Source organism: Opisthocomus hoazin, chromosome 2 (genome assembly GCF_030867145.1).
Source record: "Opisthocomus hoazin isolate bOpiHoa1 chromosome 2, bOpiHoa1.hap1, whole genome shotgun sequence".
In the NCBI taxonomy this organism is placed as follows: Eukaryota; Metazoa; Chordata; class Aves; order Opisthocomiformes; family Opisthocomidae; genus Opisthocomus; species Opisthocomus hoazin.
In genome coordinates, this window is record NC_134415.1 from 52,794,230 (window position 1) to 52,806,976 (window position 12,747).

A 12,747-nucleotide genomic window follows, 5' to 3' on the forward strand; every position below is an offset into this window, starting at 1 on the left:
CTGAGACACAGGGAGGGTCGCAGACCAGGACAGCTATGATACAGGTAATATGAAGCTCCTGTTGGATCGGGTGTTCTTTTCCAAATTGTAAAATATATAGTAGTCTGTCACTCAAAAAACTCGACTTTTAACTTACATCAGAAAGGACAGATGGGTCACTAAGCAAAATGTCTATATAGGAAAAATGGTTTCTTGAGAGCTGAGATAGTAGAAACCACAGTTAAGGTTGAGTGACAAGTTTCCTAAATACCGAGGATGGTGATGGTATTAGCTGACCTAAGGCAGCGAGCTGTCCAACAAGGGAATGTGTGAACAATGCGAAATGTGACTTAAGCCACTGCTAACAGTCAAAATTTCTCATGAATGGAAAGATCGTATTTTTTTTCACAGCTACAGCACTTGGATTCATCAATTCTCAAGATTTAATGCCAAAAAAAACAGGTGGCAACCATATTTGGGTTGCTCTCAGTTCATATTCCTCCTACTTAATAAGAGAGGAGAAAGCTGTTGATGCAAGTAGCACAGACGGGTTCCTTGTTATGAATCATATGACTCGGGAACCAAATGTGCTTTTACACACTGCAGCCAAAACATATTGCAAGCTTGAAGAACAAAGTTATTTTTGACTCATTTGGCAAAATGTATTTTTTTTTTTCTTTGAAATAGCAGAATGCCAGCACACTAGGGGGAAATGATTAGTTTTTTACTAATTAGTAGATGTAATTAGTAAATTAATCAATATACAGAAAATACTTTGAAAATGCAAATATTATAGGTACGCTTACCATCGTAATTGTGAATGGACTCAGAATCTCCTTTTTCTTTGTTTCAGATTCTGAAAACAGGAATCATATTTCTGAGAACGAGGAGGTCAAGTTACTATCTGAGGTGCTGATGGCATACTTTGCACATACTTCCCCGAAAAGGTAAGTGTTTCATTCTGGTGGAAGGCACTCACCTGTCTGAGGTACAGTGGTCACAGATGAGGAGGCTTGCTGGTTCAGATATAACAGGCTCCCTGAAGTCAGAGGTGTTTACTCACATTGCAAAATAATTAGAAATGTGTGAGAAATCAAGCTTCAGTTTTAACTCATGTTAGAAAGGGCAGAAACCGCAGGGGTATTTTTTCATTGTAATATAGCTATGAACCAACAGAATGCAGCTTTGCAGTTCCTTATGTATCTGCCAACTTCAATTTCAGAAAATTGGACTATAATTTTGATATTTTTTTCCTCCAAGTCCAAACAAACTCTGTGTGCTTCAAATTTAACAAACACTTTTCCACGCTGGAAACAGCTGTTTGGACAAACCAATATTGCAATTAAGTAGCAAAAAAATTGCCCATAAATGATAGAAAATAAGTAATTTTAGACTTTTCAGTTTCAAGGCACATATATTTTCACTTTATCCTTAAACATGGGCATTTTTTTATTGCAGCTTCTGGGCCAGTTATCCAGTTTATCCTTATCTGAAATGATAATAAAATTATTCATTTCATAGTGTTTAGCTACACCTTTTGCTTATTCCTGTTTTCACCAACAAAACACTAAAACAAGAGGTATTTTATTCCCACAGAAATTTGACCGTAATCAAGTTTAATTTTTAATTCAGGCCAGAAAGAGAGAAATTCATGTATAAGTTGTTCTGCACAACGTAGACGTGAGGTGATAGTTGTAAAGCCACTGTGAAAGATGTCAACAAATACCCTCCAAATCACAACAAAAATTATAGCGAAGTCCAACTGTTTTTGTAATAATGTAAATGTTGATATACATAATCCAGAATATTGTGTGATACAAAATCTTCTAGGAATGGAAAGGCATTTCAAAAGTGCTGAACACAAAACAAAATCATCGTGCTTCCTTTATTAAAAGGATAGGTCTAGGAAGGTGAGAAAAACTAGAACTATGTTTCTTCAATACTTGTTTGAAAAGGCTTGACCTTTTGTAGCACTTAAATCAAGGGAAATTAGCAAAGTATTTTATCTTGCTCTCATCCCATAACCCAGAACAATTACTTTCACTGAAAATTTTGGAAAATGAGTTATTTGGTGCACTTGAAGCGATTGTAGACTTTCACTTTCCCAAGAGATTACAAGAAAAGTATTTGATGGGAGAGCGATGAAGTAGCATCGAGCCTCCTTTGGGCACCTTAGAAAACCTTATTTAAATAATGCTGATTTGTTAGAACACTTTGTCAGAAGAAACCGATGGCGCTTGTGCTGATGATGTTTTTGGTGACTGTACATCAAAGTAGTGTGACTCTGCTCATGTGGCTGAATATTAACACACAGGATCATTTCCTGCTGTAGTGGACTGGAAATAACAGTAAAACCTGATACAAAAGGCATGTAACAAGATGGTATAAATGCCTTCTTCAGGAAAATGCCATGAGAATATCTGAGCATTATGGCCTTTGCGTACCATACTTGGGTTTTCTGTGGCATTTCTGCTCTTTGTGATGCATTTCAGCACTTAGCCGTATTTTTTTTTTTTTTAATTTTAAGCAGAGCTAGTTTGAGCATAAAGATCATAAAACAGGATTTGCCCTTGTCAGTAGCTTTAAATCTAATCAGCTTGCAGCTGTTTTATGGCCACGATGTAATTCTTGAGGGGAAATTCAATTAACAATCAGATTTAGGTGACAGCTGGAGATAGCAGCTATCAGTTACTACTGGCGCTGCTACCGCATCTCCATCACAAGCTTTACGCTACACCCACGGGCCGTCGGCAGGGCCAGGCACCACTGAGCTCCGCTGTACTGACTGGCCTTATTATTTCAAATAAGCCGCTTAGACAGCCACACAATCTGCTGTCAAACTCCGTCACTAATTACCTCCATCACGCTCCGTCCCCACTTCGCACTGCAGCACTTTTTTTGGGTGAAGACCAACGTCCGATTCCTTTCTAAAGTTCTGCTCTTCAGAACAGCTAGAAGGCGAATGTTTTTATTCCAAATTACGCGTTTGGACGGCGGCAGCTTTACGAAAAAGGGCTTTTTAGCAAACCGCAAAGCCACCGAAAGTGAACTCTGAACTCGAGCAGGAGTCACGGCCTTCCCTCCTGGCCGCGCCCCCCGTTTCCCCCCAGCTCCCCGTGCCTGCCCCGGCCGCGCGACGAGGGGGCACAGGGAGGCAGCGAGCCCCCGCGCCCGCGCCGCCTCAGCCCGGCCCCGCGGGGTTTCCCCGGGGGAGCACGCCCCGCCTCTGGCCAACCGCGGCGGCTGGCGGGTGAAGGGGGGGGCGGTACCCGCCACAGCGGGGCACGGGGCGGGAGCCGCCCCTGCGCGCTACCCTTGGCCCCCGCCTTCCGCCGCCGCGCCGGAAGTGGGCGCGGCGGGGCGGTCGCTCGCCGGCTCGCTCCCCGGCCGTTCCTCGGTGTGTCGTTACGGCGCGCTGCTGGGCGAGCGGCAGCGCAGCGCCGGCCATGGCGCCGCCGCAGAAGGAGATCGTCTACAACAAGCTGCTGCCCTACGGGGAGCGCCTGGAGGCCGAGGCCGCCAGCTTCCTGGCGCAGATCAAAGACAACCTGGCCCGGGCCGTGCAGCTCCAGGAGCTGTGGCCCGGGGGACTCTTCTGGACCAGGAAGCTCTCGACGTGAGTGCCCGCAACGGTCCTTGCCCGTTCCCCGGGGCTGCTGGGGCTCCGTTCCCGGCGGGGCGGGACGGGGCGGCGGTGTCTCCCCGGGGCTGCGGCGCCTCGGAGCCGAGGCCTGCGGGCTGAGAGGCTGCCAAGCCGGGGTGCCGGGCTCGTCCCTCGCCGACGGGGCCGCCCCGCGGCCGGTGGGGCTGTTGGGGAGCGCGGCGGAAGGCGGGCTTCCTTCATAACGGTTCCTCCGTGCGGCGCTTAGTCAGAGGCGAGCGGGAGCCGGCTGCCCTGCGCCTGCCCGGCCGCTCGGCTGGGGATCGGGCGGCGCTGCCCGGGCGCCAGAGGGGCCGGCGCCGCCCCGCCGGCAGCCGCGCGTCAGCCCGTGCCTTACGCAAGGCGCGCGAGCGCTTCGGCGTAGGAAACGGGGACAAAGGTGGCTTCGTTTCCGAGAGGCCGCCTGCCGTCTCTGAAACTTCCCGAATCCCGCGAAGCAAGCTTCTGTGGGTTGGCTTGGTGGTTGGGGTTTTTCCCGGTGCGTACTTGACCACCTGTTTCACCTCTTGCCTTTTTAAGTTGTGCAAGGTACCACCTGCGTGTGACTTCTGCTGTAGGAACGTGAAGCCTTTCTCAAGACAGGCTGTTCGGTAGTTTGGTGTTAGCAGGGTTAAATTCCGGCTTACTGCTGTGTAAACATCGTTGGGGCCCTTGATATCTTGCCGGTACTGTGGCATGGTGTAATTTATGCTGATGTTGGCTCTGCCCTGCGTGCTGGCGAGGTGTTTCTAGTACAGATAAAGACGCAGTGGTTTCATAGATAGCACCGAGTAGAACATAGGTTTCTCTTAGTGAATTTTACAAAGTGTGCTTATCCCTTTTTTCTGAGCAGCCGCTATTTTGGACGCTCTGACGCTGAAAATGGCATCGTATGACAATGACTTCTGTAGCTCCAGTCAGTAAACTCTATTTCTGTGCATGTTTATCATGCTTATTTGCTTCCTTCGTAAATGGTGTTTCCTATGTGCTAGAAATGACAAAATAGGTGCGTTTTGTACAATTTCGAGATCTTCACTTACAATTTTTCTCCTTACACAAGTGATCTGTTTTTTGTGTTAATTGGGAATTAATATATATTTGGCAGTCAGATTCGTTTGATACGTATCTGTTGAAATGTAAGTGTCTTTATATTTGCCAAGAGGCATTCTTAGATAGAGTTACATTGATGGTTGCAAAATGACTCATGTGTTTGCATTATGTGACAGTTTGAACCTGTTTGGAACCAGTTCAATACTGTTTCCCTTTCCTCCCCCCAGCCATCTGCTAGCTCATACTGGTTTCAGTGGTACCTGTTGCCTTTGTACCTGTGGTAGAACTTCAGATACAAATCAACTTGAGATAAACTGTAGCAGTTCTCACTAGGAGAAAGATCCGCTTTAGCTAAATAGGCTAAATGTGGCACATGAGTCCTTTGAAAATGTGCAGGGTTGTATTACAATCACACTATTACTCACTCTGTAAATTACAATTACTGTTACTAGTTTAGGCTTCAGGGCAGTGAATTTAGCCTATTGAGAACTGCTGCTACGCTAGTTTATGAGTCACAGAAAGGTCAGGAGGCTATAATTTGTGGTTTTCCACCTACTCTTTGAAGTTTAAATTTATTGTGTGTGTTTGTAACTTGTCTGATGCCTGTTAGTCCCAGGATTTCTTTGTGGCATATTATATGCAGTAAGACTCTGAATATATTTGAAGGTAGGCAGGGAAGGAAACACTGGGCTTGGTTTAAAAATAAGATGGTGTGCTTAATATGGGAGATGTTTTGCTGCTAAGTTTAACTTGTCAAAGTACTTCCGTGGGATGAAATACATTAGTAGAAGTTTAGGCCTAGATGAAACACTTCCAAACCATATGGTGTTCTGATGTTGCACGTAAGTCAAATTATAAGATAATGACAATAAAATCAAAGCTTTGCTGTCTGTTGATAGTGGGTAATTCAGCTCCGAATCGGCTTACTACCTTTTTCCCTGCTGGGCAGCTATAATAAACAGCACATTTGTTGGATGAAAAAAATGCCCTATATCTTGCTAACGGTGCAGTCTCTGCTTAGCTTAGTTGCAGATGTCTGAATTATAGAAGCCAGTATTCTCACAATATTCTGTGAAATAATTTATTATGCAGAACCATGCCTGACACGTCTTTAATCTGTTTCTTGTACAGATACAGATATTAACACAGACATTGTAATATGTATGTACATATAAACGAGTAAAGAAAAAAAATTGCATCGAGGTTATGTACTTGTATAGTTACACCTCCTCAGGTTCTCACAACTTTATACAACCTCAATAAACCTTGTAGAGTATGAAGAATGAAAGTGAAACTCAAATCTTTTTTTCAATTAAAAATTTGAGTATCAGTTACCATTTCATGATGACAGCTGAACCTGAGATCTTGTATTTCTTCTACTCGCAACAGCTGAAAACATGACTTGCACATAGTTATCTTAAGAGCAGCTGTTTCAGCTGTCTGATGTCACCAACTGAGTAGGAGGAAAAAAGAGCGAAATTGGAGTTTATCGGACACAATGTCCATAAGCTGATTTGCATAACTCTTTTATGGATAATTTTCCGTGATCAGACTGGATCTTTGGTTGGGATGCATACGTGAAGTGTGACGGGAGAACTTTCCTGTGAAGACAGGAATAGTGCAGTGATATAAGTAACTTACGACTTGGTGGGACTTCTTATGCAAGTTAAACTGCTTGCCTTAAAGATTTGCATTTAAATCTGTAATTATTGCCCCAAGTTTCCCCCAACTTTGGCTAGTAAAAGCTGTATCTTATAAAACACTAATCCAGTACTGAAAGCAGCAGACTGAATCTCAGTTTTATAACTTGCTACAGTGTGTAGGGAAAAAGCAGGTTGCATCAAAATCATTTGCTTAAATAGGCTTTTATTGTCTGTCGGTCAAAAGTAGGCTGCTGTTTCAATTTTTCCTTTTTTCATTTTTTACGTAGAAACGTTGGGCATTTTTTTTTTTTAACTTTTTTTTTTGGAACATAGCCTGTAAATGAGCATATTAGTATAGTATGAACATTTAATAGTTACTGTACATGTAGTTGACTCTGCATTCTGGAAAACACACAAATGTCTGCCTTGTGCTTTCTATTTCAGTAGGCAAAGGTAGAGTTTTTGGAGCTTTGTTCCTGGTGCTTACTTTAAATGCCTGTCAGGTATAGGCTTATTACAAAATGACATTTAACTGTCTTGCTGTAAGGTGTGGAAAAAATGCGTCTCAAATGCTTTGAATTGGAATGGCAGGAGACAAAGTTACATTGAGGATAAAAACATCTCAGTGGGACTTTGCTGAATTATTTTAATCGCTATTCCGTGTAAATCTTGCTTTACATCTGTTTCCCTCTCTATCAAGAAAAATACAAGCTTTCTTTTGGATGCAGGGATTTGTATGTATATTGTATACATGTACATGTGGTTAGTCTAAGTCAATAGTCTTGTTGAGGGTGATTCATTGTTTTTCATATAATTTGTCAAAAACTGAGTTTTTAGACCAATCACAATCCTGTCCTGTGTGTTAGAACATGAAAATAGATAGCTAGGAATTTAGGAGTGTGCTCTGTTCGGCTTCATAAGTGAAGGCAATTTTTTCACTGTGGCAGAGCAGCCAACTTTCTAGGGCAATTTAGGATGTCCACTTGATACAACAGTACATCTGCTAAAAATAGGTCTATTGTAATTGTGGAGTGAGAGATTGGATACCTAATACTTTTAGAATAGAGAATTGGCTTCTTGGTTCTGAATTTCTTTTTTTTTTTTCTTTTCTTCACATCTCCAGAGACACCCTGTACTCTGTACAGAATGGATGGAGCTGCAGACAGAGTTTTCACTTCCTGATCACGTTTTTTAGGCAGGGTGGGCGGGTGGGTTTTGTTGTGGTTGTTTTTTTTTTTTTTTTTCTCTCCATGTAGCTGAACTCCAAATCGGAACCCAGTGGGCCTGTACAATGAAGAACAATTTATTTATCCTTTTTGGAGCTGACTGGTAGAGTTTGAGAGCTCATGAAACTTTGATGGTTTTCTTAAAGAAGGAATCAAAAGAGAAGTGGAATTGAGATTTGAAGAATCGTTGCAATGTAGTATTAACTGCCTTCATAGAAGTCTTTGTTGTTGTTTTGGAGCAATTTAGTTCTGGAATTATTTTTTCCCCAATAACCCAAGTAGTATTTTTTTTTTTAATCCTGAAATAACACCACTTATATGGTGAACAAGCATCTGTGTGATTAGCCCCTAGGCATCCTTCAGGATTCATGAAGTTCTGCATATACTCTTTCATTTAGTAATGGCAATATTTCATCCTTTGTGAGGGGATATTCTGGAAACATTGCAGTACCCTTCTGTTACATTGTGCTCATTTAATCTTGAGGAAAGGTGGTTATCTCCTTTCTATAAGTAATTATTTTCTGTCGCTGTCTTGATGCACAGCTGGATTATGGCAAATAATTGATGGTTTTAAAATCTGCCTCCCCCCTTATGTAAAAAAAATGTAAAGATGGGACCTATTTGGCATCTAGTTCTGCTTCCTGGGCATAGTGACATCTTTGTGTTCGGTACATTTCTGTGTACTTTACTCCTTCTTCTGTTTCCTAATTAAACAGCATTTTGTGTAATAGAACTGCTGTTAGCAAATGTCAAGAAAGGTAACCAGACAATATATAGCAATGTTGACAGATTAATTGGATCTCTTGTGTACTGTTTCTTTGTAGTTAAAACTTACTTTTCAGGCTTCCACAGTTTCTTTTTTTTAATCATACATGAAGAAATGAAACCAGTATTCTATGTTACTTTATGCCTAGTATTATGAGAGTGGACAAGTACATGCGAGTGCGTATGACTGAAGGATAGTGAAGTGGAAGTTATTAAAGGTTAAACTTTGTTTCAGAACTGTCTGTTCCACAATGAAATGAGCCTTTGGTGTTGCTGTTTTCCTTTCCAGATGTGTACTGTTGTGAAAAGCACAAACACCCTTGTACGCAAACTCCTGTAAAGTTTGGTCATTGCATCAAACACTGTCTTATCCTTTTACTAAATAGTAAGTGAAGACTGAGGGAAATGACTGAAGTAGGAGGGTAGGACTGTGTGGCTGCTAATCTGTCTCATGGACATGTGAAATGCCTCTGATTTGCCTGCTAAGTCTAGCAGACGTTTTCAAGGGATGTGCTTTTTCTTTGAGAGTATGGGAATAGCTCTTAAGTCTGCTTATGAAATTTTTGTGTTGTCCTAATTGTTACCCCATTTATCTTGAAAAAGCTTCCAGGCTTTCACATTGGGTTCTTCCCGTACAGTGTAGAGCAATGTATGCTTTTAGAAGGTAAGATGTTGCAAGTAGGTTATATAGTTCTGTTAGCTCTCACAAAATCAAGTCACCTTTTCTTTTTTTCCTAAGCATTCTTTTTGCATGTCCGTTTTATGCATGTGAAAAGTGTAGGTGTTCAGCTGTTGATGGTGTAATTCTGTAGGTAGATAGTGTTACTGGACAATCCAGATAATTTAGGTTCCTGTGGTCGAGTGGGTTATCCTGTAATTTGTTCATTTCCGTCTGTGTTTGAAGTAAGTAGAACATGTTGAAATGAGCATTAGTGAAAATACTGCCCATGAAATGTAAAAATCCCCCCTTGAAGTCAATGGGAAAAGGAAAAGGGAAGTGGAAAGAAGTGCTGTAGAATTGGTTGTTTTTTTCTTTCTTTCTTGAAAACTGGTGGTTCTTGGTTTGGTTGTCCTATAACTGTTCCACTGTGTCTTCAAGGGAAACGGGAGGAAGAAGGTTGGAAAAAAATCTTTAGAGGAAAGAGTAAAGGGTCTTGGTATGTGTGTATTTAAGGAAACTAACTGCTTTGGTAAGATTACTAGCTGTGGGTGATCCTGAAAGTTCTGAGACAATTTTGTTTTAAATTGAGGAACGGGGATGTGGGAAAGTAGGAAAAAAAGCGCTCAAGCAATTGAGTCCAATTCCTGTGTGCTCTTGTGTCACTGTGTGAAGTGTGCTTCATGTATGTTTGTTTTATTAAAGGATCGGAATTTGTTCTCAAATGGTCAGTTCTCCCACTGTCAATTCTGTGAGGAGTAAAAGTTTACAGAAAAAAAATTGTTTTATAGGGGTTCATACCTTGCATGCTTTGTCTAACAGCTACTTGGAGACAGCATATTAGTGAGGTTTCTTGTGAATCTTTAAGAATTGTTGGAGCAATGATAAAAAAGAAAGTGTGCTTCTTGGGTGACCAGTAACTTATAGTTGTGTGACACGTAAAATGCTGCACCAGAACGTTATGTAGGTTTTGCTGGTGGAGATTATCTTTTGAGACTTTAAAAGTACTCATTTATTCAATCTAAACTTGAAAATAGCAAGCACTTATTTCAGAGGTAGTCTTAATGGCTCTATGCTTGCTTAAAATAGTAAATAATAAGGGATAGCAGTGGGACATACCAACAGCAAAGCTCAGTGGCTAAATCAGTTGTTCAGCCTTACTGGAAGCTGTCAGATTTGGACTTTACTTCAAAGTTGTTTGGGGATTTTTTTTTTTTTTTTTAATTAGCTTCTGGGTTATGTCCTGTATCCTACTTAAAGAGCCCCAGCTGAAAAGGCTAGGGTATAAGGAGGCTGCTTATGACAGTTGCATTTTTTTGTGTTTTTAAGGAGAGTCAAATACTTGGGGATATGGAAATACTAAATTTAATGGCCAGTACATTTTGAGCTGAGGCAAAAGAATATGATCTTCGGTTTTGTAGTATCTGGTTTGAGCGTGAAGTTATGCAGTTTGTAGAATCTTAGAAGACTGAACTTTATTTGGTCATTCTTTTTCTTTTTGTAGTTAGTTTCTGTTGTCAATCTTCGTTTATATCCTGTATATATTCAGGTTTTTATTTGTTGGACTTGTGAACCAGATTTTAGTTTTGTTTCATTAAACAGCAAGTCAGAATAAGTCTGGCTCAGGTCTTAAAGAAAATGGAAATGTTTAAAAATATTGCTGACTCATCTTGTGTTTTGTTTGTAGATACATACGATTATATGGGAGAAAATTTAGCAGAGAAGATCATGTGCTTTTTATCAAATTGTTGTATGAGTTGGTAACAATTCCGAAGCTGGAGATCAGCATGGTGCAAGGATTTGCACGCCTGTTGATAAACCTCTTAAAGTAAGTACAGATTTCTGCTGGCTACTGAAACTTTTGTCTCTTAAGTAGTTGATCACTTCACTTGCATGATGTTGTTATGTACTTTAATGTAGTAGTAAATTGTGTTATGGATTACTTCACTTAATCTCCGCTGTACAGATGATGTTGGTTCAAAAGAGTTCTCATTATGCTGACAGCTTGCCCCGTGAGAGCTTTAGGGTTGGTATTGAAGGTGAAAGTAAGTCAGGGGTTTTTCTCCTATTAGGAAAGGAAAACATCTCAGAGAGCCAAGTGTTAAGGTTCAATCTCAGATAGGGAGAAGATGAAGACTGTCTCACAACTTCGTACTGTTTGTGCAGAAATGCTGCAACTGGCTAGCTTTTTTCTTGCCTGACCTTCCTGCAGCTTGTGCCAAATGCTGAAGATAAACAAAATTCAGAGCAGTGATCTGGGGTATTCCGATGTGCACTGTGTCAATGTAAATGTTTAATCCTAAAGTGCTCATTGTTTTTTTTTTTCTATTAGGAAAAAAGAACTGCTTTCCAGGGATGACTTAGAGTTACCATGGAAACCACTTTATGAAATGTTGGAAAGGATATTATACTCCAAAACAGAACATCTTGGATTAAATTGGTTTCCCAAGTAGGTTTGCGTTTTAAAACATTTGGTAGGCTCTAAGTACCTCTAATGCTTGAAAGTACTTTGAGATTTGCTTTTAATGTCTGGAGTTTGATACACAGTAAATATTTTGCTTATATTTTCATGAAGTATTTTTTGGTAATTGCATTCAAGATTGTACAAGATCAGGTATATCCTTCTGTGAATGAATTGTGTTTATGTTATGATGTTCCTGTCTTTATGAATGTTATTGAGTTCATTTCTAAAATGTGTTGGAATGGGGGTCTTACCGGCTTGTTTTAGGATGATAACCCACAGTTTAACAGATTTAATGTTGAATTTTTAATGATGTTCAAGTTAAATGTCTGCTGTTCGGTTATATAACACAGTAAGGGTTTGGGAGAATAAAAATGATACTGTTCAAAAAGTATATGTACTGTAAGCATTCCCAATATTTGTAATCTAGGGGTAGATCAGTGTGCGTATGAAGAAAAGTGATGTGCCTTCTGTAGGAAATAAATATATGTGTGTATAGATATTTTCAGAGAGATGACATAGGCAAATAATTTTTTTCCCAGTGAAGAATTTCTGAAAGGTTCTACTGATTTTAAAAATGAAAACTTTTCTTTGCTTTCTTTACGCTGCCGATCCCTCCCATCTGTCAAATTTCCAAAATTACAGTTTTTCTAGTAATTCTAGTTAGAGAAGGTCCTGCTCTATAAATTACAGCTTACAAAATATATTGCATAGATAACTCATGTCTTTTTTTAAATTGAAATGTCATGTAAAGATATGCAGGTGATAATTCTTAATCGGCTTTAAAAAAGTTTTCTGTCTGGGGATGCTGAAGTACTACCACTGCTTTCTTCTACTGAGTTGAAGATCGTATTGCTGATAAGTGACATGAACAGAAAGTATAGGTAGCCTTGTAACTTGTTACGGAGCATTTCGTGCTGAATTTCTCTCATGGCTACATAGCAGGAAAAATAATTTTGCTAATAGTACTATTTTGCTAAATGGCATTATTTTGCTGATTGTAGGCGTTACTTGCCAGTGCATATCCAAAAGAGCAGGGCCTTTTTTAGTTGGTTTGTTTTACGCATATGCTAGCACCTGCGGAAACTGCACACTTTGCTCTGTGGGGATGTTGACTAATCACTTCTCATTTACTGTGTGAGAAACTAGCATAGTGGAGAGGGGACTTTTCCAAGAGGGAAAAGAAGGTTAAGGTGGGAGGAGGGATATCGGTTGTGATGGTGTGTCTGAAACTTTTAGCTTTTATGAACTGTATTAGATACCAGACACTCCATCTTAATATGCAGTGCGATTTGTTCTCATACGGTGTTTTTTCTTCTAACATC

The 12,747-nt window shown here is 40.6% G+C and overlaps 1 protein-coding gene and 1 long non-coding RNA gene across 2 annotated transcripts in view; one reads left to right on the forward strand and one right to left on the reverse strand.

Moving 5' to 3' along the window:
- Positions 1 to 781: 781 nt before the first annotated feature.
- Positions 782 to 3,059, reverse strand: LOC142360536 (uncharacterized). The gene is made up of 3 exons (XR_012763140.1): positions 2,836 to 3,059; positions 959 to 1,037; positions 782 to 856 (listed from the first exon to the last, which is right to left on the reverse strand). It is a non-coding gene; the product is annotated as an uncharacterized LOC142360536 (long non-coding RNA).
- A 292-nt stretch (positions 3,060 to 3,351) lies between these two features.
- Positions 3,352 to 12,747, forward strand: part of PSME4 (proteasome activator subunit 4) — a 70,649-nt gene continuing 61,253 nt past the window's right edge. Inside the window, exons 1-3 of the mRNA XM_075413631.1 lie at positions 3,352 to 3,595; positions 10,649 to 10,789; positions 11,294 to 11,410. Of these exons, the coding sequence (XP_075269746.1) occupies positions 3,426 to 3,595; positions 10,649 to 10,789; positions 11,294 to 11,410 (428 nt within the window). The 5' untranslated portion in view covers positions 3,352 to 3,425. The remainder of the gene's footprint in view (positions 3,596 to 10,648; positions 10,790 to 11,293; positions 11,411 to 12,747) is intronic.